The following is a 27,605-nucleotide window of genomic DNA, read 5'->3' on the forward strand; positions in this document are numbered from 1 at the left end:
GCAGAGAAACTGGACCACTCACACATTGCTGGTGGAAATGTTAACTGGTACAACCACTGTGGCATAGAATATGGCAGTTTTAATCAAAGTAAACTTACTGTACAAAGTTGTACTTACCATACAATCCAGCAGTTGCAGTCTTGAGCATTTGTGTCAGAAATATGAAACCTTATGTTCACACAAAAACCTGTACACAAATGTTTGTAGCAGTTTTATTCCTAAAAGCCCCGAACAGGAACCACTCAGATACACTTCCTTGGGTTGAACAAACAGTGGCACACCCATACCATGGAATAGTATTCAGCAAAAAAAAACAACAACAAAGTAATGACCAACTTGGATAAACATCAAGGAAATTATGCTGAATGAAATACAGCCAATCTTTAAAGGATACATACTACATGATTCCATGTATGTAACATCCATGAAATAACAGAATTATAGCAAAATGGAAAACAGATCACGGGAGGCTAAACAAGGGCATAGACAAACCCTGGAATTAGATTGGCTTCTAAATCCAGCTCCACAGTGAACTACTAAATGTTTGGGTGAGTTGCTTAATTTCTTTGATCCTTGATTTCCACATTCATAAAATGGTTTTCATTCATTTATTCAGTCAACAAATTGTTAGTTCCAAGTGTTGAGGATAGCAGTGAATAAGAGAGACAAAAATCTTTGCTCTCATAGAGGTGACACTCTAGTGGGGAGAAGAGAGGCAATAAATAAACATACTAATTAATACACATCAGCAAAGATGGTATTAATACTATCAGGAAAAGTAAAGCAAAGTGAGGTGAAAAAAGAGAAAGCATATAGAATGTTTAGTACAATACTAGAACATAGAGGTAAAAGAATAAGAAGCATATGCAGTGCTTAGCACAGTGCTAGAAATAGATAATGTTCAAAAAATACTAATTATTGTTATACATTGTTATTAACAATCAGTAAAAATGCTATTTTTAAAGGTTTAAGTGTTAGCAAGAGTGAAAGGAAATGAATACTCTCATACACTGCTGATGGGCAATTCATACAGCCTCTTTGGAGGCCAACTTGGCAGATCTTTTAAAATTAAAAATACTCATGCCCTATGACCCAGCAAACTGAGCTCTGAAACCAAACTATCTGAGTTCAAATCCTGGCCCTGCTATTGACTGTAGGGTATAGTTCGGGCAAGGCAGAAAAGGAAAGACGACCTCAATGGAAGTAGGTTACCTTTATTCAGGCAAGGAGGGGCGACAGTTGGCCTAACGACCAGGCTGAGTGACGAAAGGGGTCAGGGGGACTCCACATTTATAGGGGGTTTGTTGAAGGTTTGTGGACAGGGGGTGATAAGTCTTCTGGGAAGGTGTAGGGGGGTTGACGGTTTCTGGACAGGGGGTGATAAATCTCAGATAGATGCAACCAGCCTGGAGCATCAGGGTGGGACCTAAAGTCTTGTTTTGTTTTCTCCAAAGTTAGATGATTCACCAAGGGCCTTCGAGACTGTTGTTTTCTTTTCTAGGCCCAAAAGACTCCTTCATTGACCAGCTGTGTGACCTTCGGTAAGTTGTTTAACCTCTCTGTGCCTTGGTTTCCTAATCTGTAAAACAAGGATAAAATATGGGCTTGTTGTGAGGATTAACTGAATTCATCTATGTAAAGCATTTAGAACAGAATTGAGCACATAGTAAGCGTCATATGTCAATCCTAAAGAAAATCAACCCTGAATATTCATTGAAAGGACTGATACTGAAGCTGAAGCTCCAATACTTTGGCCACCTGATGCAAAGAGCTGACTCATTGGAAAAGACCCTGATTCTGGGAAAGATTGGAGGCAAAAGGAGAAGAGGGCGGCAGAGGATGAGATGGTTAGATAATATCAGTGACTCAGTGGACATGAATTTGAGCAAACTCCAGGAGATAGTGAAGGAAGGACAGGGAAGCCTGCTTCAGTTCATGAGGTCAGACATGACTTAGCAACTGAACAATAACAACAAGTGTTATATACGCATTTGTCTCATAAATTCCCCTTCTCAACATTTACCTAGGGAAACACATGTACACCAAATCAGGTTTACAGATGCTCATCTACAGTACTGTTTGTAGCAGTTAGAAAAAAATGGAAACTACCTAAATACTCGTCTCCATGTAAGGCAATTGAGAAACAAAGGAAGGTATAGTGGTACTAGGGAATCATCTGAAACAGCTAAAAAAATGAAGTAAATGGCTGTGTTCAGCCATGGAAAGATCTATGAGAAGAGTTGTTATGTACCAAAAAGCTAAATTCAGAATGATACCTACAGGATGATCCTATCCAAACAAAACATGTTATATATATATATATATATATATATATATATATATATATATATATATATATATACATAGAGAGAGAGAGAGAGAGAGAGAGACCTGGAAAGATACACTTCAAATTGATGTTGTTAGTGGTGAATGTTGGGGGATGTCTGATTGGATATGTGTCATCAAAAATGATTCTATATTTTATACAGAGAATATATTCATCTGTGACTTATGCGATTAAAAAGAATTGTTTTAAAGTTTAATAAGGAAGTAGCAAAAAGTGACCAAAGGGCATTATCTTTTCCACAAATGGTTCTGGAGCATTGGATATCCATAAGCATAAAAATAACCTCTATCCATATCTTGTTTCATATTAAAAAGTTAACACAAAATGAATCATTGACCTAAATATAAAACCTAAAACTGTTAAATTTCTAGAAGAAATCATGGGAGAAAATCTGTGTGATCTAAAGTTAGACAAAGATTTTTTAGATACAATACCGAAAGCACAGTCAATAAAAGAAAAAATATGATAAATCAGATTTCATAATAATTAAATACTCCTGCTTTTTGAAAGATAATATTAAAATATGAAAGACAAAAAATAGATTGGAAAAAATATTTTCAAATCACATATATCATAAAGGATTTGCATCCAGAATATATAAAGGACTCTTAATAGGAAAAAATGCCCATTTTTTAAAAATGGGCAAATCATTGGAACAGATATTTCACCAAAGAAGATGTATGGATGGCAAAAAAACACATGAAAAGCTGTTGAGCATCATCAGCTTTCAGGGAAATGCATAATAAAGCCACAATGACATACAACTACATATCTATTAGAAGGGCTAAAATTAAAAAGACTGACCTTCATAGGCAACAAAAGAAAAAATGTAGATAAACTGTGTGCTTAGTCACTCAGTCATGTCCGATTCTTGTGATCCCATAGACTGTAGCCTGCCAGGCTCCTCTGCCCATGGGATTCTCCAGCCAAGAACACTGGAGTGGGTTGCCATTTCCTTCTCCAGGGGATCTTCCCGACCCAGGAATTGAACCCGGGTCTCCTACATTACAGGCACATAGATTCTTTTCCGACTGAGCTATGAGGGAATCCCAGATAAATTACAGTTCATCAGATCAAAACATTTGTGCATCAAAGAACTCAAAACAGTGAAAAACAACCCACAGAATGGGAGAATATTTTGCAAATCATGTACCTGACAAGGAATTAGTATACAGAATATATAAGAACTCCTAAAACTCAACATTTTAAAAAAAACCGAACAACCCAATTCAAAAAAAGGCAAAGGACTTGAATAGATATTTCTCCAAGGAAGGTATACAAATGGCTAATAAGCACATGAAAAGATGCTGAATATCACTAATCATTACAGAAATGAAAAGCAAAATCACAGTGAGGTACAATTTCTCATTCATTAGGGTGGCTATTTTTTTTTAATGGAAAAATAACAAGCATTGGTGAAGATATATATGGGGAAATTCGGAATGCTTGTGCATTGCTGATGGGAGTGTAAATGCCATTATGGAAAATAATTTGGCAGTTCCTCAAAAACTTAAACATAGAATCACCATATGATCCAGCAATTGCACTTCTAGGTGAAGACCCAAAAGAAATGAAAAACGCTGCTCAGATACTTGTACCTCAATATTCATTGCAGCTGTATTCATAATATCCAAAAGGTGGAAATGACCTGTGTCCATCAACAGAGAATGGATAAACAAACTGCAGGGTATACAAACAATGGAATATTATTCAGATTTTAAAAGTAGTGAAACTCTGAAACATGCTATTAATACAGTATTGGTGAACTTTGAAAACATTATGCAAAGTGAAATAAGCCAGATACAAAAGGACAAATATTGTATGATTCCACTTATATAAGATGCCTAGAATTGACAAATTCACGTAGAGAAAGAAAGTAGAATAGAGGTTACCAGGAGCTGGGGCCAAGGGGTAAAGGGGAGCTACTGTTTAAGATGAAAAGGCTCTGAAAATGAAGAGTGGTGATGAGTGTACATGGTGAATGTACCTTTTTTTTCTTTTTTTTTTTTTAATTTGTTTTGCCATACATTGACATGAATCCGCCATGGGTGTACATGTGTTCCCCTTCCAGAACCCCCCTCCCACCTCCCTCCCCATCCCATCCCTCCGGGTCATCCCGGTGCACCAGCCCCGAGCACCCTGTATCATGCATTGAACCTGGACTGGCGATTCGTTTCACATATGATAATTTACATGCTTCCATGCCATTCTCCCATATCATCCCGCCCTCGCCCTCTCCCATAGAGTCCATAATAATGTACTTTTTAAAAAATTATTCAAGTATAGTTGATTTACTATATTATGTTAGTTTTTTGTGTACAGTAAAGTGATTCAGTTATAATATATATATGTATATATACTTTAAAAAATTTATTTGTCTTTAATTGAAGGATAATTGCTTTACAATATTGTGGTGGCTTCTGCCATACATCAACATAAATCAGCCATAGATATGTATATGTCCCCTCCCTCTTGAACCTCCCTCCCACCTCCCACCACATCCCACCTCTCTAGGTTGTCACAGAGCCCTGGTTTGAGTTCCTTGTGTCATATAACAAATTCCCACTGGGTATCTATTTTACATATGGTAATGTGTATGTTTCCATGCTACTCTCTCCATAAATCATAGCAAGATACTCTATGACCCACCTCCTAGAGTAATGGAAATAAAAACAAAAATAAACAAGTGGAACTTAATTAAACTTAAAAGCTTCTGCACAGCAAGGGAAACTATAAACAAGGTGCAAAGACAGAATGGGAGAAAATAATAGCAAATGAAACAACTGACGAAGGATTCATTTCCAAAATATACAAGCAGCTCATACAACTCAATACCAGAATAACAAATAATCTGATCAAAAAATGGGTAAAAGACCTAAACAGACATTTTTCAAAGAAGACATACAGATGGCTAAAAACACATGAAAAGATGCTCAACATCACTCACTATTAGAGAAATGCAAATCAAAACTACAATGAGATATCACCTCACATCAGTCAGAATGGCCATCATCAAAAAATCTACAAATGATAGTGCTAGAGAGGATGCGGAGGAAAGGGAACCCTCTTGCACTGTTGGTGGGAATGGAAGACAGTATGGAGATTTTTTCAATTATTTTACATTACAGATTATTACAAGATTTTGAATATAGTTCCCTGTTCTATACAGTAGGACCTCCTTGTTCATCTATTTTATATATAGGAGTTTGTATCTGTTAATTCAAAACTCCTAATTTATCCCTCCCCCTGCCCTTTTCCCCTCTGGTAACCGTAAGATTCTTTTCCATGTCTGTGAGTCTCTTTCTGTTTCGTAAATAAGTTCATTTGTGTCATTATTTTAGATTGTATCAGATTTAGATCTGTATCACATATAGTGAAGTGAAAGTCGCTCAGTCATGTCCAACTCTTTGTGACCCCATGGACAGTCCATGGAACACTCCAGGCCAGAATACTGGAGCAGGTAGCTTTTCCCTTCTCCAGGGGGTCTTTCCAACCCAGGGATTGAACCCAGGTCTCCCGCCTTGCAGGCAGATTCTTTACCAGCTGAGACACAAGGGAAGCCCAAGAATACTGGAGTGGGTAGTCTATCCCTTCTCCAGCAGATCTTCCTGACCCAGGAATTGAACCGGGGTTTCCTGCGTTGCAGGTGGATTTGTTACCGACTGAGCTAAAGTGATACCATCTATTTTTCTTCCTCTGACTATTTCAGTTAGTATACTAATCTCATGAAATTAAAAGACGCTTACTCCTTGGAAGGAAAGTTATGACCAACCTAGATAGCATATTAAAAAGCAGAGATATTACTTTGCCAACAAAGGTCCATCTAGTCAAGGCTATGGTTTTTCCAGTGGTCATGTATGGATGTGAGAGTTGGACTGTAAAGAAATCTGAGCGCTGAAGAAATGATGCTTTTGAATTGTGGTGTTGGAGAAGACTCTTGAGAGTCCCTTGGACTGCAAGGAGATCCAACCAGTCCATCCTAAAGGAGATCAGCCCTGGGTTTTCATTGGAAGGACTGATGTTGAAGCTGAAACTCCAATACTTTGGCCACCTCATGCCAAGAGTTGACTCACTGGAAAAGACCCTGATGCTGAGAAGGATTGGGGGCAGGAGGAGAAGGGGACGACAGAGGATGAGATGGCTGGATGGCATCATTGACTCGATGGACATGGGTTTGGGTGGACTCAGGGAGTTGGTGATGGACAGGGAGGCCTGGCGTGCTGTGGTTCATGGGGTTGCAAAGAGTCGGACATGACTGAGCGACTGAACTGAACTGATACTAATCTCTATCTAGGTCCATCCATGTTGCTGCAAATGGTGTTGTTTCATTCTTTTTTGTAGCTAATATTCCATGGACAGAGGAGCTTGGCAGGCTACAGTCCATGGGATCACAAGAGTCAGACATGACTTAGCGACTAAACCACCACCGCATTCCATTGTATATATGCACCACATCTTCTTTATCCGTTCATTTGTCAGTGGACACTTAGATTGTTTCTATGTTCTGGCTATTGTTAATAGTGCTGTTGTAAACACTGGGATGTATTTATCTTTTCCATGTGAATGTACTGAATGCCACTTAAATGTACATTTAATTTTATTTATTTATTTATTTATTTTAATTTTTTGGCAGTGTTGCGTGGCATGTGGAATCTTAGTTCCCTAACCAGGGATCAAACTCTTGCCTCCTGCGGTGGAAGTTCAGAGTCTTAACCACTGGACAACCAAGGAAGTCCCCTAAATGTACATTTTATTTATTTATTTATTTTAAAATAGTCATGTATTTGGCTGAGTCAGGTCCCGCACGCAAGATCCTCATTGTGTCATGAGGGATCTTTCGTTGTGGCAGGCAGGCTCAGTAGTTTTGGTGTGCTGGCTTAGTTGCCCCATGGCATGTGGGATCTTGGTTCCCGGACCAGGGATCCCCAGGGATCGACCCCATGTCCCCTGCATTGGAAGGTCGATTGTTAACCAGAGGACCACCAGGGAAGTCCCTGAGTGTACATTCTAAAATGGTCAAAATGGTAAATCTTATGTATTTGTTGTTGTTTAGTCACTAAGTTGTGTCCCCATGGACTACAGCCTGCCAGGCTCCTCTGTCCATGAGATTTCCCAGGCAATAATTCTGGAGTGGGTTGCCATGTCTTTCTCCAGGGGATCTTCCCAACCCAGGGACTGAACTTGTTCTCTTGCATCTCCTGCATTGGCAGGCAGATTCTTTACCACTGAGCCACCAGGGAACCCCACTTAAAAATTAAGTTAAAAAAAACAACTGATTTAACATATGTTGGCCAGGGCATGGTGCAACTGGAACACTGAAAATGGGGATGTAAAATATTACAACCACTTTGGAAAACAGTTTGGCAATTTTTTCAAAAAGTTAAAACATACATCTGCCATATGACCTAGCCTTCCACTTATAGGTTTTCACAAAGAGAAATATAACCATTTGTTCATAAAAAGACTTGTATAGAGGTGTTCATAGCTGCTTCATCTGTAATTGCTTAAAACTGGAAACAACTCAAATGTCTATCCACGGGTGAATGGGATAAACTAATTGTGGTATACATACATACATACATGTGTATATGCACATATGTATACATGTACTATATGATGTATATGAGAAACTACTAAGCAATAAAAGAATAAACTATTGATACATGCAACAACATGAATGAATCTAAGAATAATTATGCTGAGTGAAAGATGCTAAACAACAAAAGAGTACGGACTGGAATATTTCCATTTATGCAAAACTCAAGAAAATGCAAATTAATCAGTAGTGACAGAAAGCGGATCAGCAGTTGCCTGGGAGTGCAGGGGGAGGAGCTGGACTGAGGAGTTACAAACAGACATGAGAAAACTTGGGGCTTATGGACATGTTCACTATCTTAGTGACAAATGGTTTCAGTAGGTTTATACACACGTCAAAATTTGTCAAACTGCATACTTTAAATACATGCCATTTACTATATGTTTATTATTCCTCAATAAAGCTGTTGAAAAAACCCAAATTTCAGAAGGAAGCATCCAGAAGGAAATTGGAGCACTAATTTATTGACTGAGTCCCTATGTTCTATGCATTTGATACATCATCTCTCAAACTGAGTATGGTTATCCCTGTTTTCCAAATAAAGCACCTGTGGTTCAGAGAAGTGAAGCCATTTACTCAAAGGCACACAGAGATAGATTCAAACTGCTCTTTCAACTCTGCCTCACTGTCTCACAGGAATGTGAGAAAGTGAGGAGAAAGCTGTGCTGGTTCATTGATTGCTGACAATAAATCAATCAGGGAATCTGAGGCATGAAGGGCTACTCTTTAAGATGAAGACTGAGGGGCTTGGACCGCTCCACTCATGGTGTGACTTATGAACATGAACCACTCATACGCATCCTTTTCCTTTGGCAATCTGGGATAGGATGCTGGGGATGTATGCACATCTCAGTTCCCTACTCATTGTCCTCCATGCCCACGCTTACAGAAATAGAACCATGCACTACATGGTTTCATTTACGATATGCTAAAGCAGTTCTTACAAAACAACGAAGACAAAGATCATTCACTATACTGCAATGAGAAAATTGGTTAAGCATTTGGGGAGAAATAGATTTGTTTTCAGTTTATCTTTAATTCCATTTATCTTTATCAATCCCAAGTTGTTAAAGAACTAAATACATGTTATTAAATAGAATTGAGTATTTAGCAGATCTTTGAACAGAGAGTAACCTTCTAATCTTTGAATTGACAAGAAGAAATTACAAGAGAAAAGATCACAGATTTGGCTATATAAATTTTGAAACTTTGTACATAGAAAAATAAAATCAAAAGGAAAGTAATTGGTAACAATATATGCCTCAAATATGACAAATGATGAACTTCTGTGTTCTGTAAAGCACCCATGCAAATTGATCAGAAAAATATGTCCCCAAAGATTAATCGGCAGAGATACTTCACACAAGGGGAAATGGAATGAGTAAACAAGCATATGACAAAATGTTCAACCCCACTAGTGATTTTTTGAAGTGCAAATTAAAACAATTATGTCAGTAAAAGTTAAAAATAAGTGATTACCAGGCTGGCATGAGTATAGTAAAATTGCAAGGCTGCTCTGAGGAAGGTCTTTGGCAATACACAATACCACTATCAAAGTATTCAGACCCTTAACACAGTGTTCCCTTTCCAACAGTTACTGCCAACCACTAACATGGACTAAGCACAGATGCACCAGTTCTCCCAAATGGGAGTCTCCAGCCCAGCTATCACACACCTGCGCTCAGGTTTGTGTCTATAAAGCATCTCCAGCTGGTCCTCCCCCTCAGTCCCACGTCGCACACACCAAACATGCCTCCTCCTAGTTCCCCGTGAATGTGCTACTGAGTCACCAAACCAGAAACCTGGGAATCATCCTAATTACCTCCCTGTCCCTCACCCCTGCACACGTGTCATTTCCTAGTCAGATTCTCGGAGAAGGCAATGGCACCCCACTCCAGTCCTCTGGCCTGGAAAATCCCATGGATGGAGGAGCCTGGTAGGCTGCAGTCCACGGGGTCACTAAGAGTCAGACACGACTGAGCGACTTCACTTTCAGTTTTCACTTTCATGCATTGAAGAAAGAAATGGCAACCCACTCCAGTGTTCTTGCCTGGAGAATCCCAGGGACGGGGGAGCCTGGTGGGCTGCCATCTATGAGGTCGCACAGAGTCAGACATGACTGAAGTGACTTAGCAGCAGCAGCAGCAGTCAGATTCTGCCAATACTCCATCTGCAATGTCTTTTGAATCTGTCCCCTCCTCCTCCACCCCAAAGTCACAGACCTGGGTCTCGCCCTTCCGTTTCTTGCTTGCATTGTTGAAACAGCCCTGACCCATCTCCTCCCTGACCCAAACCACTCACACTTCCTTCAAACCCATTCTAAAAGAAGCAGTCAGTTATCTTTCTGAAGCACAAAGCTGATTCTGTTCTTTTTAAAATCTTTCAGTGACTCCCCATTGTCTACCTACAGGCTAAAGTCCAAATTCTTAAGATTTAACAGCCCTCCATGTTCCAAACTGCCTCACCACCATCTTTCCTCTGAAGAGCTTCTTCTAGCTTTCCATCCCCTCCTCCCACCCTACCTCTCCACTGTAATGTGAATTCTTTGATACCAGGAACTAGATCTTAATCATCTCTGTTTCCCTGGCTCATAATACAGAATTTGATTCAGAGTTGCTGCTGCTGCTAAGTCGCTTCAGTCATGTCCGACTCTGTGCAACCCCATAGACGGCAGCCCATCAGCCTCCCCCGTCCCTGGGATTCTCCAGGCAAGAACACTGGAGTGGGTTGCCATTTCCTTCTCCAATGCATGAAAGTGAAAAGTGAAAGTGAAGTGACTCAGTCATGTCCGACTCTTAGCGACCCCATGGACTGCAGCCCACCAGGCTCCTCTGTCCATGGGATTTCCCAGGCAAGAGTACTGGAGTGGGGTGCCTTCTCCATGATTCAGAGTAGGTGCTCAATAAATGTTAGGTGAAGGAATGGATTTATTCTAAGGAAGTTGTTCCACTGAAGGAAAAAACCATATAAAGGAAACTATTCACTGTAGCAACATTCATAATAAAGAAAAGGCACTAAAAACTAAATGTTCAACAATAAGGAACTTTTATTAATTATGAGATATCCATTTAATGAAATATGATGCAGTTGTTAAAATACTCATTATAAAGATTATGTAGCAACTCAGAAAGTGTTTAGTATAATAAAAGCAGAATGCAAAATGGTCTGTATGCTAGGAGTAAAATTATGTAAAAGTATGCATGCACACAAACCGATCAGAACAAGAACAGGAACAAGAACAAATGAATACAGATGATGTGTTTAGGGTGTTTGGGAAGGTACTGTTTTGTGATTTTCTTAGCTCTTTCCCAATTCCCTTTATTGTTGTCAGAATGTCATTTGTGCATAAATACAGATTGACAGAGAAAAAAATATACTGGAAAAGGTCTGTGATTCCGTCAAGTCCGTTGACAAGCTGTGGTACAAAAACAAACCAACCCTTGACCTGGGAGGCAAGAGATCAGCCTCCCTAACCCATCCCCAACTCCTAACCAGCTGTGTGATCCTAAGTAACATCTGCGGCTCTAACCAGCCATTTCTCCTATTCTCTCAAGCCGGAAGTCCCATGGACTTCCCATGGAATTCCTCACCCACAAGTGAACTCCCATCATTTCTGTTGGCTGCACCACCATCTTCCCAATGCCCTCAGACCGAAAACCTCAGAATGCACCTTCTATTGTCTCACCAACTTCACTCTCTCTCTAATCCCCATCTCCAATCAATTGCCCCTTCTTGCCAATAATCATCTGTAGCATGCTTTACTATAGACCTAATTTTAGACAGAGAGGACTTCCTGTCCATCTAGTTAGTGAGTACTGTCTGATTGAAAAAAGCCAACCATTTTTTCCTCTCTCTTGCCCCTCTGCAAACTACTGGGGGATGAAAAGGAGGGCAGAGACAGAGACAGGTAAAATGGAACCTCCTGGGTTAGGACTTTGACCTCATGGTGGGGGGAGGCCAGTCAGAGTCAGGGAGAGTATAGTGAGACTTCGCACAATGAGTGGGAGGTTGACTCAATTTGTTCATTCAACAAGTATTCACCAAGTGTTGCACATCACACTAACCTCTCTATTAGGTGGCAAAGATGAATTAAGGCAGGCTCTTTAATGAAGATACTCACAGTCTAGTGGAGGACAGACGAAGAAACGAATTACAACCCGATCTGCTACTGTGTTGCCATTGAATTTGAACGGAGGACTCTGGGGCAGAAGAATGTGGCATGACCCTGCCTGAGGGGACCGGCTGCTCACGGAGCCAAAAGGACCTGAGCTGTATGCATCTCCAAGGCAGACAAGTGGGATTAGGTACCCAGGACGAGTGCTGGGCTGTCTATGGCAGTTCCAAGCTGAGGGATCATCAGGTCCACTGTCAGGAGGCTTGAAAGAGGCAGTTTTGCCAGAGCAGTAACCCCTTGGAGTGTCTTAAGCTTTTAGGTTTGGGATAGGGTAAGGGAGCAATGGATGTCCTGATGAGTGCAGGAGGCAGGAGGTGAAAGGTAGAGGGACCTGAGGGGCCAGGCAGGAGGCCCAAGGGCACTTTCAAAGTAGGGAAATCACATGATTAGGTCTAAATTTTAGTTAGATAACCGGATGATCTCTAACCGGATGATCTCTAATGTCTCCTCTCTTCCCTGAGACTTTATGGTAAGTGCCAAATGCACTGTACAGAAGTGGAGGGGCAGAGTTCAAGCAGAGATCCTACCCTCCCACCCCCTACACTCCACCCCCTCGGCAATCTGCAGAGAAGCCAGAGGGAAAAAATATTGATTCTTCCCAACTTATAGTAAGGGCAGGTCCACTGGCTCCAGGGAACTCAGGAGAAGGAACAGGCAAAATAGGTTTAAGGAACAGTATTAGTTATTCATTTTTTAATGTATTCTTTTAAAATTTTTATTTATTTATTTGAAATATAGTAGACTTACAAAGTTGTGTTACTTTCAAGTTGTACAGAAAAGTGATTCAGATATATACATATAGACATATACATATATAGATTTTTCAGACTCTTTTCTACTACAGTTTATTACACGATGTTAAATATAGCTCCCTGTGCTACACTGTAGGACCTTACTCATTTCAGTGTATTCTAGTGATTATGCTGCTGCTGCTGCTGCTGCTAAGTAGCTTCAGTCGTGTCCGACTCTGTGCGACCCCATAGACGGCAGCACACCAGGCTCCCCCGTCCCTGGGATTCTCCAGGCAAGAACACTGGAGTGGGTTGCCATTTCCTTCTCCAATGCAGTAAAGTGAAAAGTAAAAGTGAAAGCGAAGTCGCTCAGTCGTGTCCGGCTCTTAGCGACCCCATGGACTGCAGCCCACCAGGCCCCTCCGTACATGGGATTTTCCAGGCAAGAGTACTGGAGTGGGATGCCATTGCCTTCTCCGTCTAGTGATTATACAGTCATGTACATGTAGGACTCAAAGTAGCCTCACTTTAGGCAAGAGAGATTGTCTAACTCATCTTGGTCCAGCACCTAACACAGAATCAAGCGCTCCAAAGGTCCTCAGCAAATACTGGAGGGATAAGGGCAGGAAAGGAGAGGGAGGAACTCGCCCTTGGGAGACACCCGTTTTTCCACGGCGGTTTCCAAGCCCCGGACCTCTGACCTCCCACCAGCAGGCGGCAAGATAGCCTCCTCGCACGCCGCGAAAGGGCGGAGCTGGTAGGAGGGTCCAAGGTTCCTGCGCACGCAGACGCGGGCCCTGTTTTCTCCGCTCGCCGGAAGAAGGCGGGCCTCTTTTCGTGCCTAGCGCAGCCATGGTAAGGTGGATTCTTTGCGAGCTCTTGAAGATCCATCAGCCTCCATCCTCCCAGGGCTGGGGCTGCCCGGGACTCCGGGACTCTAGCGGGGGGTGGTAGGGCCGAGGCGAAGGGAAAGGGGCCTGGTGGGGTGGGCACAGGCGGGGTGGAGGGTGAGAGCGAACACCAGCTTTCAGCTGTAGGGGGAAACTGGTACTGCTGGCAGGAAGGCCTCGGTATCTGGAGCAGCCACACCCGGCCACGCATCATGCGGCCCTGGGAGGATCGGCTTGCTTCCCAGAACGGAGCCCCGGGTGGGCCCGAAGGATAGACGTCTGGCCCGGGGCAGAAGAGATTATTTCCGTCGTGTCTTTGGCACGCTCTGACTTTAGCTAATGTGATCGGTGAGATTCAGTATATGGCCTTAAAAAGGCTTCTTTTCGCACTTTAAGGGGAAAAATGATCTTAGCTACTTTAGAGTTTGAGGAAGCAGCTATTGCCACGTGGTTGTGCCAATATCTCAGCAGCTAACACTTGAAAACCAGAAATATTTCGAGAAGATTTGTTTGATACAGAAGCACAGATTGAGTTCTGGTCCATGCTGGCTGTGTGCCTTGAAGTCCATCCCCTGGCTGTTTTCACCAGCAGTGTCCTAGTAAAAACATCCTCTAGAAGCATACACACTTCTAAGCAGTAATTTATAAGTAACTTAGTAACAGGAAATACTGTTCTAAGAGACAGTAATCAATTAACAAGGAAACTGGTTGCAGTTTGCAGCACCTGTAGTATTTGCTGGGTACCGTGTGTGTTTTTGTTGAAGAGGAAACATTGTGTTCTTTCGAGAATAATTGTGAAAGCTGTTCCTGAAAACACCTGAAAAAATGTAACAGTGTTAAAATCTGGAACTTTAGGCTCGGGGTCCCAAGAAGCACCTGAAACGCGTAGCAGCTCCAAAACATTGGATGCTGGATAAACTTACTGGTGTATTTGTAAGTATCATATTGTAACCATGTTTTTTTACATTGGATTTTGAGACATTTTGTACTGTTTCTTTATGTGTCGGATATCCCCGATTACTGTATTGGAAAATAATTAACTTATCATTTTACAGGCCCCTCGTCCATCTACTGGCCCCCACAAGCTAAGGGAATGTCTCCCCCTAATCATTTTTCTAAGGAATAGACTTAAGTATGCCCTAACAGGAGATGAAGTAAAGAAGATTTGCATGCAGCGTTTCATTAAGATCGATGGCAAAGTCCGCACAGATATAACCTACCCTGCTGGTTTTATGGGTAAGTGGTTAGTGGTGGGCACTTGGAGGTGGCCCCTTTGATATTTTTTTTTTAATGTCACTCTCTGAAAAGGTGGTTGTATTAAATACTGGTGAACTTTTGTCAGTGTTGTTGGTATTGGAAGTGGGAAGCATATGGATTTTTTTCTCCTTAAGATGTGGTTATTGCTCAGCATGGTCTACTGGGGTTCACTGTAGTAACCTTAGTTATTGTTTGATATCAGATGTCATCAGCATTGATAAGACTGGAGAGAATTTTCGTTTGATCTATGACACCAAGGGTCGCTTTGCTGTTCATCGCATTACACCTGAGGAGGCCAAGGTGAGTGATGCAAGCAGGCTGAGCTGTTGTATGTTTGAGTATCTGAAGTGTGGGTCCTTTTAAGGATAAGGGGCCAGAAAACCCAATGTCTAGTCCAGTCCAGTTGGCCTTTTGTCTAGCTTTACTCTGGGGAGGGGAAAGGTATTAATGGAAAGGACCAGTAACCTTCGGGGCACTAATTTGAGATAATGCAAAAGGTTACAGACATTGATTATTTAATCTAGTTTGTTGTGGTGGTTTTATGTATAAGTTCATGGCTTCTTCCATTATTGGCTGTAAATGAAGGTTAATTCAATTGGGTGATTCAGATCCTAATTTCCTTAGCTGCATTGTTACCAGCAGGCTGGAGAGCATGTCCAATGGAATCAAGGTGATTTGATTCATTTAAAGGATCTTCTGGGGAATGAAAAATCCAAAAGTGAAATGCTTTGTGAAATAGTTGATTCGATGAACTGGTAATGCAATTGCAGTTTGTGAGACAAAACTCAATTGTGATGTAGAGGGAGCCATTAAGAGGCACTTGTTAGCTTGGTGAGTAGGAGGGAAGAATTCAAGCTTAACTGACCTAACCTGAGAAAGGGGCTGTAACTTGCATTTGAGGGGGGAGGAAATGGTGGTGATTAGCCCACCTGGTAGTTCCCAGGTTGTGAGGCCTTCCAGTTCCTTGAACTTTTAGCCTTGGGGTTGATAACAGTTCTACAAAGAAAACACATAAGAAATAGGAAGATTAGTCTAGAAGGGGGGTGGGGCAGTGTGCAAGATGAATTTATTGGGGAGTGGGAAGAGAAGTCAAGAACACCATTATTCAGCTGTAGCTCTTTAGCTGCTGGGTTACATCTTTAAGGTGGTGACAGAACTGTCATTGTACTCTGGAGCATAGTGCATGTGAGCTAGACTGATGTGGCTGACCCTTGTGTGTTCCTAGTATAAATTGTGCAAAGTAAGAAAGATATTTGTGGGGACAAAAGGAATCCCTCATCTGGTAACCCATGATGCTCGTACCATCCGTTACCCCGATCCACTCATCAAGGTGAATGACACCATTCAGATTGACTTGGAGACTGGCAAGATTACTGATTTCATCAAATTTGACACTGGTAAGCAGTCTCTGCTACCTAGGCATTCTCTTTAGGCAGAATTCTCATAGGCAGGCATAAGAGCTGTACTTTGCTTTTATTTTTTTAAATTGATTGAATCTAGGACTTGCACAAGGCCTGGGTACAGGGTTTTATTTTGGGGGTTCGTGGTCTAATTTGCACCTAATTAGCAACCAAAGCTAGATGTCTTTTGTTGATAAAGTAGCAGATTGGGAACAAGGCAAGTCTTTTCAGAAATGTTCAGTGAATGTGTAAAAGCAAAGCCTTATGTCAGTGTAGTTTTGTGGTGGCCATGAGGGAATTGAGATACAGCCTTTTGTAATTGGCTCATCCCCCAAATCTGTTCACAACGGTAGCAGAAAATCAATTGTACCTTGAAATATTAATGACTTTGTTTGAAACCTGTCTCTCTCATTGACTACCACTTCCTTCCTATACAGGTAACCTGTGCATGGTGACTGGAGGTGCTAACCTGGGAAGAATTGGTGTGATTACAAACCGGGAGAGACATCCAGGTTCTTTTGATGTAGTTCATGTGAAAGATGCGAACGGCAACAGCTTTGCCACACGGCTCTCAAACATTTTTGTTATTGGCAAAGTAAGTCTGGGTTTCTCTAGTCCAGGGAAACCTGTAAAATGCTGGGATTGTAGCTCCTGGTTCCTGCTAAACCTGTTATAAAATAAAGCCTCCTCTGGGATAGGGCTTACAGCAGGGCTGAGGCAAACCTGTGCTTTTTCAGCATCACAGGATGGGGGGGGACCAGATCTTTGTACCTGTGGGAGATTGTGGGGGGAGGTAAGCTAATGCTTGGCCTTGGGCACAATTTGAATATATCTAAGACTAATTATGAAGGATATTGTAGTTTGCATTTACATACATGGACACAAAATTTTAAATGGGTATTTCAGATAAATGACCGCCTGACTGTTGCTGAGTGCTTTCACAAACAGGCTTCTCTTCCTCTTGACAAACATAAACATAGCATGTGCCAGCCTGTTATGGTGTGTAGCAGTTTTTGATTCTCCTTGTTTTCTCCTCCAGGGCAACAAACCGTGGATCTCTCTTCCCCGTGGAAAGGGTATTCGCCTTACCATTGCTGAGGAGAGAGACAAGAGATTGGCGGCCAAACAGAGCAGTGGATAAAATGACCTCTATGTGATGTGATTGGAAAAGTCTTTGTACTTAATTAAAGATAATACCAAGTGATCAACAACATCTTTGGTGTTTGCTGTGGTTTGGGTTTTTGGTTTGTTTGCTTTGAATTTTCAGGCAGGCTTGGCATTCTGGGATATGATGTCTACCAATGATGGTAGGAGAACATATCAAACCCAAACCTTGGCAAGAAGGAGAAGCAGGTAACTAATAATTATTTTATACATAGTGTTGTGGGTTTTTTTTAATCCCCCTCTTTTCTCTGGTCTTTATTGCACTATCCCATATATAAGCCTGGCTCATCTGTTTTTCCCACTTCTGTGCCCAGCTTGCCAAATGGCAGGGTAAACATGTCCAGTTTTGAATATGGGTCATCATAAAGGTATGGGCTCTTGTTGCCAAGCAGTACACTTGGTTAGGCTTTCTATCGTTTTCCAGCTACTATAGCATTCAGTCCTCAACTCCATTTCTCAAGAGTGCAAAATCATGTTTTTACCAGTCTTGGGAGGTTCCTCTGTTGGCAAGGGGCCAGCAGTTAGACCTAGTCCTCATTTCAAACTCTGGGCTTCTTACAAGTGTCAGTTACCCTGTGTTATGATAGCAACCAGCATGTCTTCCTGCTAAGGCCTAAAACCACCATAGCAGAGCTTTTCAATCTTTATGTGGGGGCAGGGCAGGGGAGGGGATGGCTGTCCTGTGTGCTGGGTGCTGGGCGGCATCCCTGGCCCCTGACCCACTAGAACAGCCCTTTTGTTCTTCCTGGTTGTGATAATCAGAAACTGACTTGAGATAATGCCAGATCCCCCTGAGGAGCAAAATGCCCATGTGTTAACCACTCCCCTTTATATATCACCATCACCTTCATGTAACATCTAGCTACAGACCAGCTCAAAACTGAACTAAATCTCTTTTCCCCTTGTGGTGGGATTTGGAGTGAAAAACAGTTATTTTTGATTTCTTGTCTTCATCTGAGGTAAAATGAACCTGTGTGAAATCACTGCAAATTTAACCTAGCATGTCTACTGGTATCCCTGGTGCCCAGGCCTGTGGGTCCAGTGGACCAGGAAGCCTGCCGAGGAGCTGTAACTTAGGGCAGCATCCCTTTCCCCAGGCTGAGTCCTGGGCTTGGAGTCAAGCCAAAGAACTGAGCAACATACAACATACTAGCAAAAACTACCCACGGGTCTCCCAGACCCAGATTTGGCCCCACAGGGCATCCCTGCCTTCCATATTGCAAACTAAAGCACAACTTCTTGGGGCCAATGGAACTCTGCTTAAGCAGCCTAAAGGGAATTTGTGCAGAACTGGGTCCAGCCAAATAGAGGGGTGCAGAAAAGGGCTTGCCAGTCACATGTTACTTAAGCCTTCTCTTGCCAAGAGTGGAGCTTATCCAGGAGCAGTTATGAGGGGCCAGATCAGAAGTAATTGTTATAGTGCCCCTTGAGAAGTGGAGACTAAAGGACTAGAAGGCAGGTGTCCCTGAATGCAGCTGGATTCTCTTGCTGCCGCCCTGCTCAGTGCACTTTCTAGATTTGTCCTGTCTCAGCTCAGCAGATGATGGAAATTATTTGCTGAAGTTTAGTTAAGAAAGTGAAGTCACTCAGTCATGTCCGACTCTTTGCGACCCCGTGGACTGTAGCCTACCAGGCTCCTCCGTCCATGGGATTTTTCTGGGCAAGAGTACTGGAATGGGTTGCCATTTCCTTCTCCAGAGGATCTTCCCAACCCAGGGATCGAACCTGGGTCTCCCGCATTGTAGTCAGACGCTTTACCATCTGAGCTTAGTTAAGGAACCAAAGCAAATATGGAGGAGGAGAGGCCTCCAAGTTGGTTCTTTCCACAAGTACAGTGGTTTCCTGGTGCTCACTGGGCCACCCATCTTGTCCAAATGGGGAACTGGTATTACTTGGCTGCATTCTCCTCACATCACCAGGGTTTTTTATATTTATTTATTTATTTGGCTATGTTGGGTTTTAGTTGCAGCACACGGAATCTAGTCAGAGCTATGGTTGTATATGGGTGTAAGAGTTGGACTATAAAGAAAGCTGAGCCCTGAAGAGTTTGTGCTTTTGAACTGTGGTGTTGGAGAAGACTCTTGAAAGTCCCTTGGACAACAAGGAGATCCAACCAGTCAATCCTGAAGGAAATCAGTCCTGAGTATTCATTGGAAGGACTGACTGATGCTGAAGCTAAAACTCCAATACTTTGGCCACCTCATGCGAAGAATTGACTCATTGGAAAAGACCCTGATGCTGGGAAAGATTGAAGGCAGGAGGAGAAGGGGACAACAGAGGATGAGATGGCTGGATGGCATCACTAACTCAATGGACACAAGTTTGAGCAAGCTCTGGGAGTTGGTGATGGACAGGGAGGCTTGGCGTGCTGCAGTCCATGGGGTCACAGAGAGTTGGACACGACTGAGTGCCTGAACTGAACACGGGAATCTTTAGTTGTGGCATGTGGGATCTAGTTTCCTGAGCAGGGGTTGAACCCGGGCCCCCTGCACTAGGAACACAGAGTCTTAGCCACTGGACCACAGAGAAGTCCCTTTTACAACCTAAGTGTATTTTGGTTTTTTATTTGTTAAACTATCACAGGGATTTTTTTTTTTTTAAGCAACTAGACCCAATGTGCAGATTTCCATCCTCACACCAGATTGTATCACTTGACTTAGCCCAAAACATCCCGTACCATTGGAATGAGCTAGTTTCCAAATAATATGGCTTGGGTCGTTGTAGGCTTTTCAAGACTTCCAGTTTGATTCATAAAATCTTACAGCTGGAGAGAACCTTAGAGATCATCTCAGCAGAAAGGCAAATGGTCCCGAGATAAAAATGACTGCAGTGAGCGGAACTTGTAGGGGTTTGATTTACTTCCCTTGTGCGTTCAGCAGACTGGGCCTGGTGGTCCACTCAGGGCAGCACGGTCGAGATTTGAATGACAGCAAGAATACAAACAGCTAAGACTTGTGTAGAACTTTATAGTCTACAAGAGCCCTATTGATTTTTTTGAGATCCTAATCCTGTGTTTGTTGCTAAACCAGATGTTACAGGAAGAGCCATATCCACCCCTCTGTCCCCTGACCCAAGCCAATCAGTTCTATCCAAAGTCTTTCCCATCTCATGTCACAACAAATTCCATCTTACCAGTTACTCAAGTCAAACACTGGATATGTCCTCGCTTTGACTCCTTTTCTCATGCTCCACACATAATTTTCATAATTTTATTAGAAAATTCTGTTGGCTCTCCCTTCAAAATGTATGATAATCATAATGAGTCTTTATCTTTCTGGATAAATACTGAAGGATTTGCAGAAGAAATAACAAGCAATCTGAAATTTGCTTTAAAATAATCTAGTGAGTAGGCAATATCAATGAAACAAGATTGACCACATACTGATAAAGTTGAAGCTGGGTAATGGGTCCATGGGGTTTGCTATACCAGTCACAACACTTCTGTATATGTTTGACATTTTTCAGAGTAAACTTATAAAGGGACAAATAGATAAATGGTATGGTGTGTGTCCTCCCCATTCACACTACCCCCCGAACAATATCAGATCATTTCTCATCACCTGCATTGCTACTACCCTGATCTGAGCCACCAACAACTCTCACCTACATTATAGATTATGGCGTTAACCCCAGACTTGCTTCCTGGCTTTGTGGGATCTTAGTTCTCCAACCAGGGATCGAACCCACGACCCCTGCAGTGGAAGTGCAGAGTTCTAACCACTGTATAGCTCGGGAAGTCTCAGAGGGATACTGTTTAAAGTAAGTCAGCTCAGATCACTCATTTGCCCAGAGGCCCCAGTGGCTCCCATCTTCCTCAGACTAAAAACCATAGTCAACACAAGGTTCCATGAGGCCTCCTACAGCCTGGCCTCGGACTTCATTTCCTATTACTCCCCCCCTGCTCAATCTGTGCCAGCCATACTGGCCTCCAGCTGTTTCTTTTTTGTTTGTTTTTAGTGTTTTGTTTCTGCTACTGTTTCTTGAACTAGAGAAGTACTCTACTGTCTTAGCACCTTGCATGGACTCTTTTTTTTTTTTTTCTTAATATATATATATTTTATTGAAGGAAATGGCAACCCACTCCAGTATTCTTGCCTGGAGAATCCCATGGACAGAGGAGCCCGGTAGGCTTCATTCAGTTCACAGGGTTGCAAAGAGTTGGACATGACTGAGCGACTTCACTTCACTTATAGTTGACTTACAATATTTCAGGCTTACAGCAAAGTGATTCAGTTATACACATACACATATATTATTTTTCAGATTATTTTCCATTATATGTTATTATAAGAAAAAATATGGAATGTGTCACGAATTTGTGTCATCCTTGCACAGGGGCCATGCTAATCTTCTCTCTATTGTTCCAATTTTAGTATATGTGCTGCTAAAGTGAGCACATGGACTCTTTTTTCATACAGCTAGTTTATATGATAAACTTTTTCAAATATTGGGTTGGTCAAAAGGTTCGTTAAGTGTTTTTTCTGCAAGATGGCTCTAGTAGCACTTAACTTCATTTTAAACAATTTTGTTAGTTTGTATTGTGACAGCTGTCATATCAGTGTGCACTTTGAAAAAATTTATCAAAATTGATGTATTTTGTGTAGCCATTTTAATATTGAAGATGGAAGGAAAAAAGCAACATTTTCAGCAAATAATGCTTTATTATTCAAGAAAGGTAAAAGTGCACCTGAAACACACACAAAAAGATTTGTGCAGTGTGTGGAGAAGGTGCTGTAACTGATCGAATATGTCAGAAGTGATTTGTGAAGTTTTGTGTTGGAGATTTCCCACGGTCAGGTGCTCCATGGTCAGGTAGACAAGTTGAAGTTGATAGTGATCAAATCAAGATATTCATTGAGAGCAATCAATGTTTATATCACATGGGAGATAGCCAGCATACTCAAAATACCCAGACCAAGGGCTGAAAATCATTTACACCAGCTTGGTTATGTTAATCGCTTTGATGTTTGGGCTCCACAAAAGTTAAGCAAAAAAAAAAAAAAAATCTTCTTAAACATATTTCCAATGCAATTCTATACTTAAACATAACAAAATTTTTTCCATTTTAAAAACAAACTGTGATGGACAATGAAAAATGTATACTGTACAATAATGTAGAACAGAGGAGATCATGGGGCAATCAAAATGAACAATTGCCAAGCTCACCAAAGGCTGGTCTTCATCCAAAGAAGGTGATGGTGTGTGTACAGTGGGATTGGAAGAGTCCTTTATTATGAGCTCCTTCCGGAAAAACCAAATGATAATTCCAACAAGTACTGCTCCAAGTTAAACCAACTGAAAGCAGCATTCAACTGCTTTCCAGAAAAGTATCTGGAATTAGTCAACAGAAAATGCATAATCTTCCATCAGGATAACTCAAGACCACATTTTCCTTTGGTGACAAGGCAAAAATGGTTACAGCTTGACTGGGAAGTTCTGATTCATCCACCATATTCACCAAGACATTGCACCTTCAGATGCCCATTTATTTTGGTTTTTACAAAATTCTCTTAATGGAAAATATTTCCACTCCTTGGAAGACTGGAAAAAGCACCTGGAATGGTTCTTTGCTCAAAAAGAGAAAAAGTTTTGGGAAGACTGAATTATGAAGTTCCCTGGAAAATGCAGAAGGTAGTGGAAAAAAATGGTGAATACATTGTTCAATAAAGTTCTTGGTGAAAATGAAATGTGTCTTTTATTTTTACTTAAAAACCAAAGGAATTTTTTGACCAACCTGTTATATAGGAAAAACCAAAAGAGTAGCAAAATGATCACCTATATAGACACCACCTAGGTTCAATAATCATTTACATTTTGCCATATTTGCTTTATTTCTCTATGTGGACTTGTAAAAACACACATACACACATATTTTTCTTTTTTTCTGAATATATACATTTTATTGAAGTATAGTTGACTTACAATGTTTCAGGTGCACAGCAAGGTGATTCAGTTATAGTTATACACATATATTATTTTTGAAATTATTTTCCACTATAGGCTATTACCTTTGGAAGTCAGTTGAAGACATCATGACCTTGAGTTCCTGGTGCCAAGAAATGTCAAGTACTGGCTCTCAGGGGCTCCACTCACAGAGTTAATTTCCATGTTACCTTCAGTTCAGTTTAGTCACTCAGTCGTGTTCAACTCTTTGTGACCCCCCTGACTGCAGCCAGGCATCCCTGTCCATCACTAACTCCTGGAGCTTGCTGAAACTCATGTCCTTCGAGTCAGTGATGCCATCTAACCATCGGATCCTCTGTCATCCCCTTCTCCTCCTGCCTTCAATCTTCCAAAGGTTTTGAAAAATAGGTGTGTGTGACTTTGGGTTCAAGATAGCAGTGTAGAAGTATGTGCACTCATCTTCTCCTGTGAGAGCACCAAAATGCCAACTAGCTTTTGAACAATCATTGACAGGAGAATGCTGGAACCCACCAAAAAAATGTAACCCACATTCAAAGACAAAGAAGAAGCCTCAGCAAGATGATAGGAGGGGTACAATCATGATAAAACCAAATCCCATACCCACCAGATGGGTGACCCACAAACTGGAGAACAATAACACCAAAGAAGTTTTCCCACTGTTGTGAAGTTTCTGAACCCCATGTCAGGATTCACAGCCTGGGGATACAACAAAGGGGCTAGGAATCCCCAGGGAATCTGACCTTGAAGGCCAGTGAGATTTGATGATAAAACTTCTGCAGGACTGAGGGAAACGGAGACTCCAGCCTTGCAGGGCACAAACAAAATCTTGTGCACACCAAGACCCAGAGGAAAGGAGCAGTGACTCTACAGGAGACTGATCCAAAACTACCTGCTAGTGTTGGAGGGCCTCCTGTGGAGGCATGGGTTGGCAGGGGCTTACCACAGGGACAGGGACACTAGCAGCAACAAGCCTGAAAAGTCCCCCTTGGTGTCCCCCATAGAGCCTGTAGACCCCAGAGCTGCATCGCCTCAGGCCAAACAACTACCATGGAGGGAGCACAACCCCACCTTTCAGCAGATTATAGGATTAAAGCTTTACTGAGCAAGGCCCTGCCCACCAGAGCAAGTACAGTTGTTCCCAGGCCAGTCCCTCCAATCAGGAAGCTTACACAAACCTCTTAGGCTCCTCCATCAGAGGGCAGACAGAAGAAGCAAGAAGAAGCACAATCCCACAGTGGCTAAAATAAAAACTATATTATAGAAAGTTGATCACGATGAAAAAGCAGAATGTTGTGTCCCAGATGAAGGGACAAGATAAAACCTGAGAAAAACAACTAGATGAAGTGGAGACAGGCAGTTTTCCAGGAAAAAGAATTCAGAACAATGATAGTGAAGATGATCCAGTATCATGGGAAAACAATGGAGAAGATGCAAGAAATGTTTACCAAAGACCTGGGAGAACTAAAGAACAAACAAATAGAAATGAACAATACACTAGAAGGAATCAATAGCAGAATAACTGAGGCAGAAGAATGGATAAATGACCTGGAGGACAGAATGGTGGAAATCACTGCCACAGAAGAGAATATTAAAAAAAAAAAAAATGAAAAAAAAATGAAGACAGCCTAAGAGACCTCTTTAGTTCAGTCCAGTCGCTCAGTCATGTCTGACTCTTTGCAATCCCATGGACTGCAGCACGCCGGGCTTCCCTGTCCATCACCAACTGCTGGAGCTTGCTCAAACTCATGTCCATCGAGTTGGTGATGCCATCCAACCATCTCATCCTCTGTCGTCCCCTTCTCCTCCTGCCTTCAATCTTTCCCAGCATCAGGATCTTTTCCAATGAGTCAGTTCTTTGCATCAGGTGGCCAAAGTATTGGAGTTTCAGCTTCATCAGCAGTCCTTCCAATGAATATTCAGGACTGATTTCCTTTAGGATTGACTGATTTGATCTTCTTGCAGTCCAAGGGACTCTCAAGAGTCTTCTCCAACACCACAGTTCAAAAGCATCAATTCTTCGGTGCTCAGCTTTCTTTAAAGTCCAACTCTCACATCCATACATGACTGCTGGGAAAACCATAGCTTTGACTAGATGGACCTTCATTGGCAAAGTAATGTCTCTGCTTTTTAATATGCTGTCTAGGTTGGTCATAGCTTTTCTTCCAAGCAGCAAGCATCTTTTAATGTCATGGCTGCAGTCACCACCTGCAGTGATTTTGGAGCCCAAGAAAATAAAACCTGTCACTGTTTCCATTGTTTCCCCATCTCTCTGGCACGAAGTGATGGGACCAGATGCCATGATCTTAGTTTCTTGAATGTTGAGTTTTAAGCTAGCTTTTTCACTCTCCTCTTTCACTTTCATCAAGAGGCTCCTTAGTTCCTCTTTGCTTTCTGCCATAAGAGTGGTGTCATCTGCATATCTGAGGTTATTGATATTTCTCCTGGCAATCTTCATTCCAGCTTGTGCTTCATCCAGCCTGGCACTTTGCATGATGTACTCTGCATATAAGTTAAATAAGCAAAGTGACAATATACAGCCTTGATGTACTCCTTTCCCAATTTGGAACCAGTCTGTGGTTCCATGTCCGGTTCTACCTGTTGCTTCTTGACCTGCATACAGATTTCTCAGGAGACTGGTAAGGTGGTCTGGTCATCCCATCTCTTGAGGAATTTTCCACAGTTGTGATCCACACAGTCAAAGGCTTGGTGTAGTCAATAAAGCAGAAGTAGATGTTTTTCTGGAACTCTCTTGCTTTTTCTATGATCCAGTGGATGTTGGCAGTTTGATCTCTGGTTCCTCTGCCTTTTCTAAAACCAGCTTGAACATCTGGAAGTTCTCGGTTCATGTACTGTTGAAGCCTGACTTGGAGAATTTTGAGCATCACTTTGCTAGCATGTGAGATGAGTGCAATTGTGTGGTAGTTTGAACATTCTTTGGCATTGCCTTTCTTTGGGATTGGAATGAAAACTGACCTTTTCCAGTCCTGTGGCCACTGCTGAGCTTTCCAAATTTGCTGGCATATTGAGTGCAGCACTTTCACAGCATCATCTTTTAGGATTTGAAATAGCTCACCTGGCATTCCATCACCTCCACTAGCTTTGTTTGTAGCGATGCTTCCTAAGGCCCACTTGACTTTGCATTCCAGGATGTCTGGCTGTAGGTGAGTGATCACACCATCGTGGTTATCTGGGTCATGAAGATCTTTTTTGTATAGTTCTTCTGTGTATTCTTGCCACCTCTTCTTAATATCCCCTGCTTCTGTTAGGTCCATACCATTTCTGTCCTTTATTGTGCCCATCTTTGCACGAAATGTTCCCTTGGTATCTCTAATTTTCTTGAAGAGATCTCTGTGAGTCTTTCCCATTCTATTGCTTTCCTGTATTTCTTTGCATTGATCACGGAGGAAGGCTTTCTTATTGCTCCTTGCTATTCTTTGGAGCTTTGCATTCAGATGGGTATATCTTGATCACTGCCTCCATATTACCTTGGGTAACTCGATACCCACGAGGGATGCTATCTTTTCAGTTCCATTCAGTTCAGTTCAGTTCAGTCGCTCAGTTGTGTCTGACTCTTTGAGACCCATGGACTGCAACATGCCAGGTCTCCCTCTCCAGCACCATCTCCTGGAGCTTGCTCAAACTCATGTCCATTGAATCGGTGATGCCATCCAACCACCTCATCCTCTGTCATCCCCTCCTCCTCCTGCCTTCAATCTTTCCCAGCATCAGGATCTTTTCCAGTGAGTCAGTTCTTCGCATCAGGTGGCCAAAGTATTGAGCTTCAGGTTCAGCATTTGTCCTTCCAATGAATATCCAGGGTTTTCCTTTGGGATTGACTAGTTTGATCTTCTTGCAGTCCAAGGGACTCTCAAGAGTCTTTTCCAACACCACAGTCCAAAACATCAATTCTTCGGCGCTTAGCTTTCTTTACGGTCCAATTCTCGCTATCTTTTCAGGGAGGACTTATCCATCCTAAATCAGGGGAATCCACTCATCTGCCCCAGGCTGTTGAGCCTGGAAAATTTTCCAAACTCAAAGATCAATTCTAAAGTCCATAGAGAGAATGAAAAAAGAAAAGATTTGAGTTGTTCAGGCAGGAGTTTGTGACTCAAATTTTTTCT

General features: G+C 42.0%; 1 protein-coding gene and 1 non-coding gene across 4 annotated transcripts; one reads left to right on the forward strand and one right to left on the reverse strand.

Annotated features, from left to right (window-relative positions):
• The first annotated feature begins 13,663 nt into the window (after nucleotides 1–13,663).
• RPS4X (ribosomal protein S4 X-linked) lies at nucleotides 13,664–17,608 on the forward strand. Of its 3 annotated transcripts, none has more exons than XM_081566962.1 (7): nucleotides 13,664–13,703; nucleotides 14,453–14,671; nucleotides 14,794–14,974; nucleotides 15,198–15,295; nucleotides 16,221–16,392; nucleotides 16,833–16,990; nucleotides 17,435–17,608. In XM_081566962.1, exons 2-7 carry the CDS (start codon nucleotides 14,645–14,647, stop codon nucleotides 17,534–17,536), a joined length of 738 nt encoding a protein of 245 aa, XP_081423088.1. In that variant the 5' UTR covers nucleotides 13,664–13,703; nucleotides 14,453–14,644; the 3' UTR covers nucleotides 17,537–17,608. The 3 variants fall into 3 exon arrangements, with proteins under 3 accessions (XP_081423088.1, XP_081423089.1, XP_081423087.1); XM_081566963.1 differs by having other exon boundaries at nucleotides 14,526–14,671; XM_081566961.1 differs by having other exon boundaries at nucleotides 14,594–14,671.
• A 4,243-nt stretch (nucleotides 17,609–21,851) lies between these two features.
• LOC145537352 (U6 spliceosomal RNA) lies at nucleotides 21,852–21,956 on the reverse strand. The gene has a single exon (XR_014076371.1). It is a non-coding gene; the product is annotated as a U6 spliceosomal RNA (small nuclear RNA).
• Nucleotides 21,957–27,605: the final 5,649 nt, after the last annotated feature.

The sequence above is a fragment of the Giraffa tippelskirchi genome, chromosome X (genome assembly GCF_054371585.1).
Source record: "Giraffa tippelskirchi isolate mGirTip1 chromosome X, T2T-mGirTip1v1.2.pri, whole genome shotgun sequence".
Classification (NCBI taxonomy): domain Eukaryota; kingdom Metazoa; phylum Chordata; class Mammalia; order Artiodactyla; family Giraffidae; genus Giraffa; species Giraffa tippelskirchi.

Bases quoted from the DNA above. Each gene is read 5' to 3' on its own strand.
- RPS4X (XM_081566961.1), top strand. The intron at 14,672-14,793 runs GTAAGTATCATA...ATCATTTTACAG, and splicing joins ATAAACTTACTGGTGTATTT to GCCCCTCGTCCATCTACTGG. The intron at 14,975-15,197 runs GTAAGTGGTTAG...GTTTGATATCAG, and splicing joins CTACCCTGCTGGTTTTATGG to ATGTCATCAGCATTGATAAG.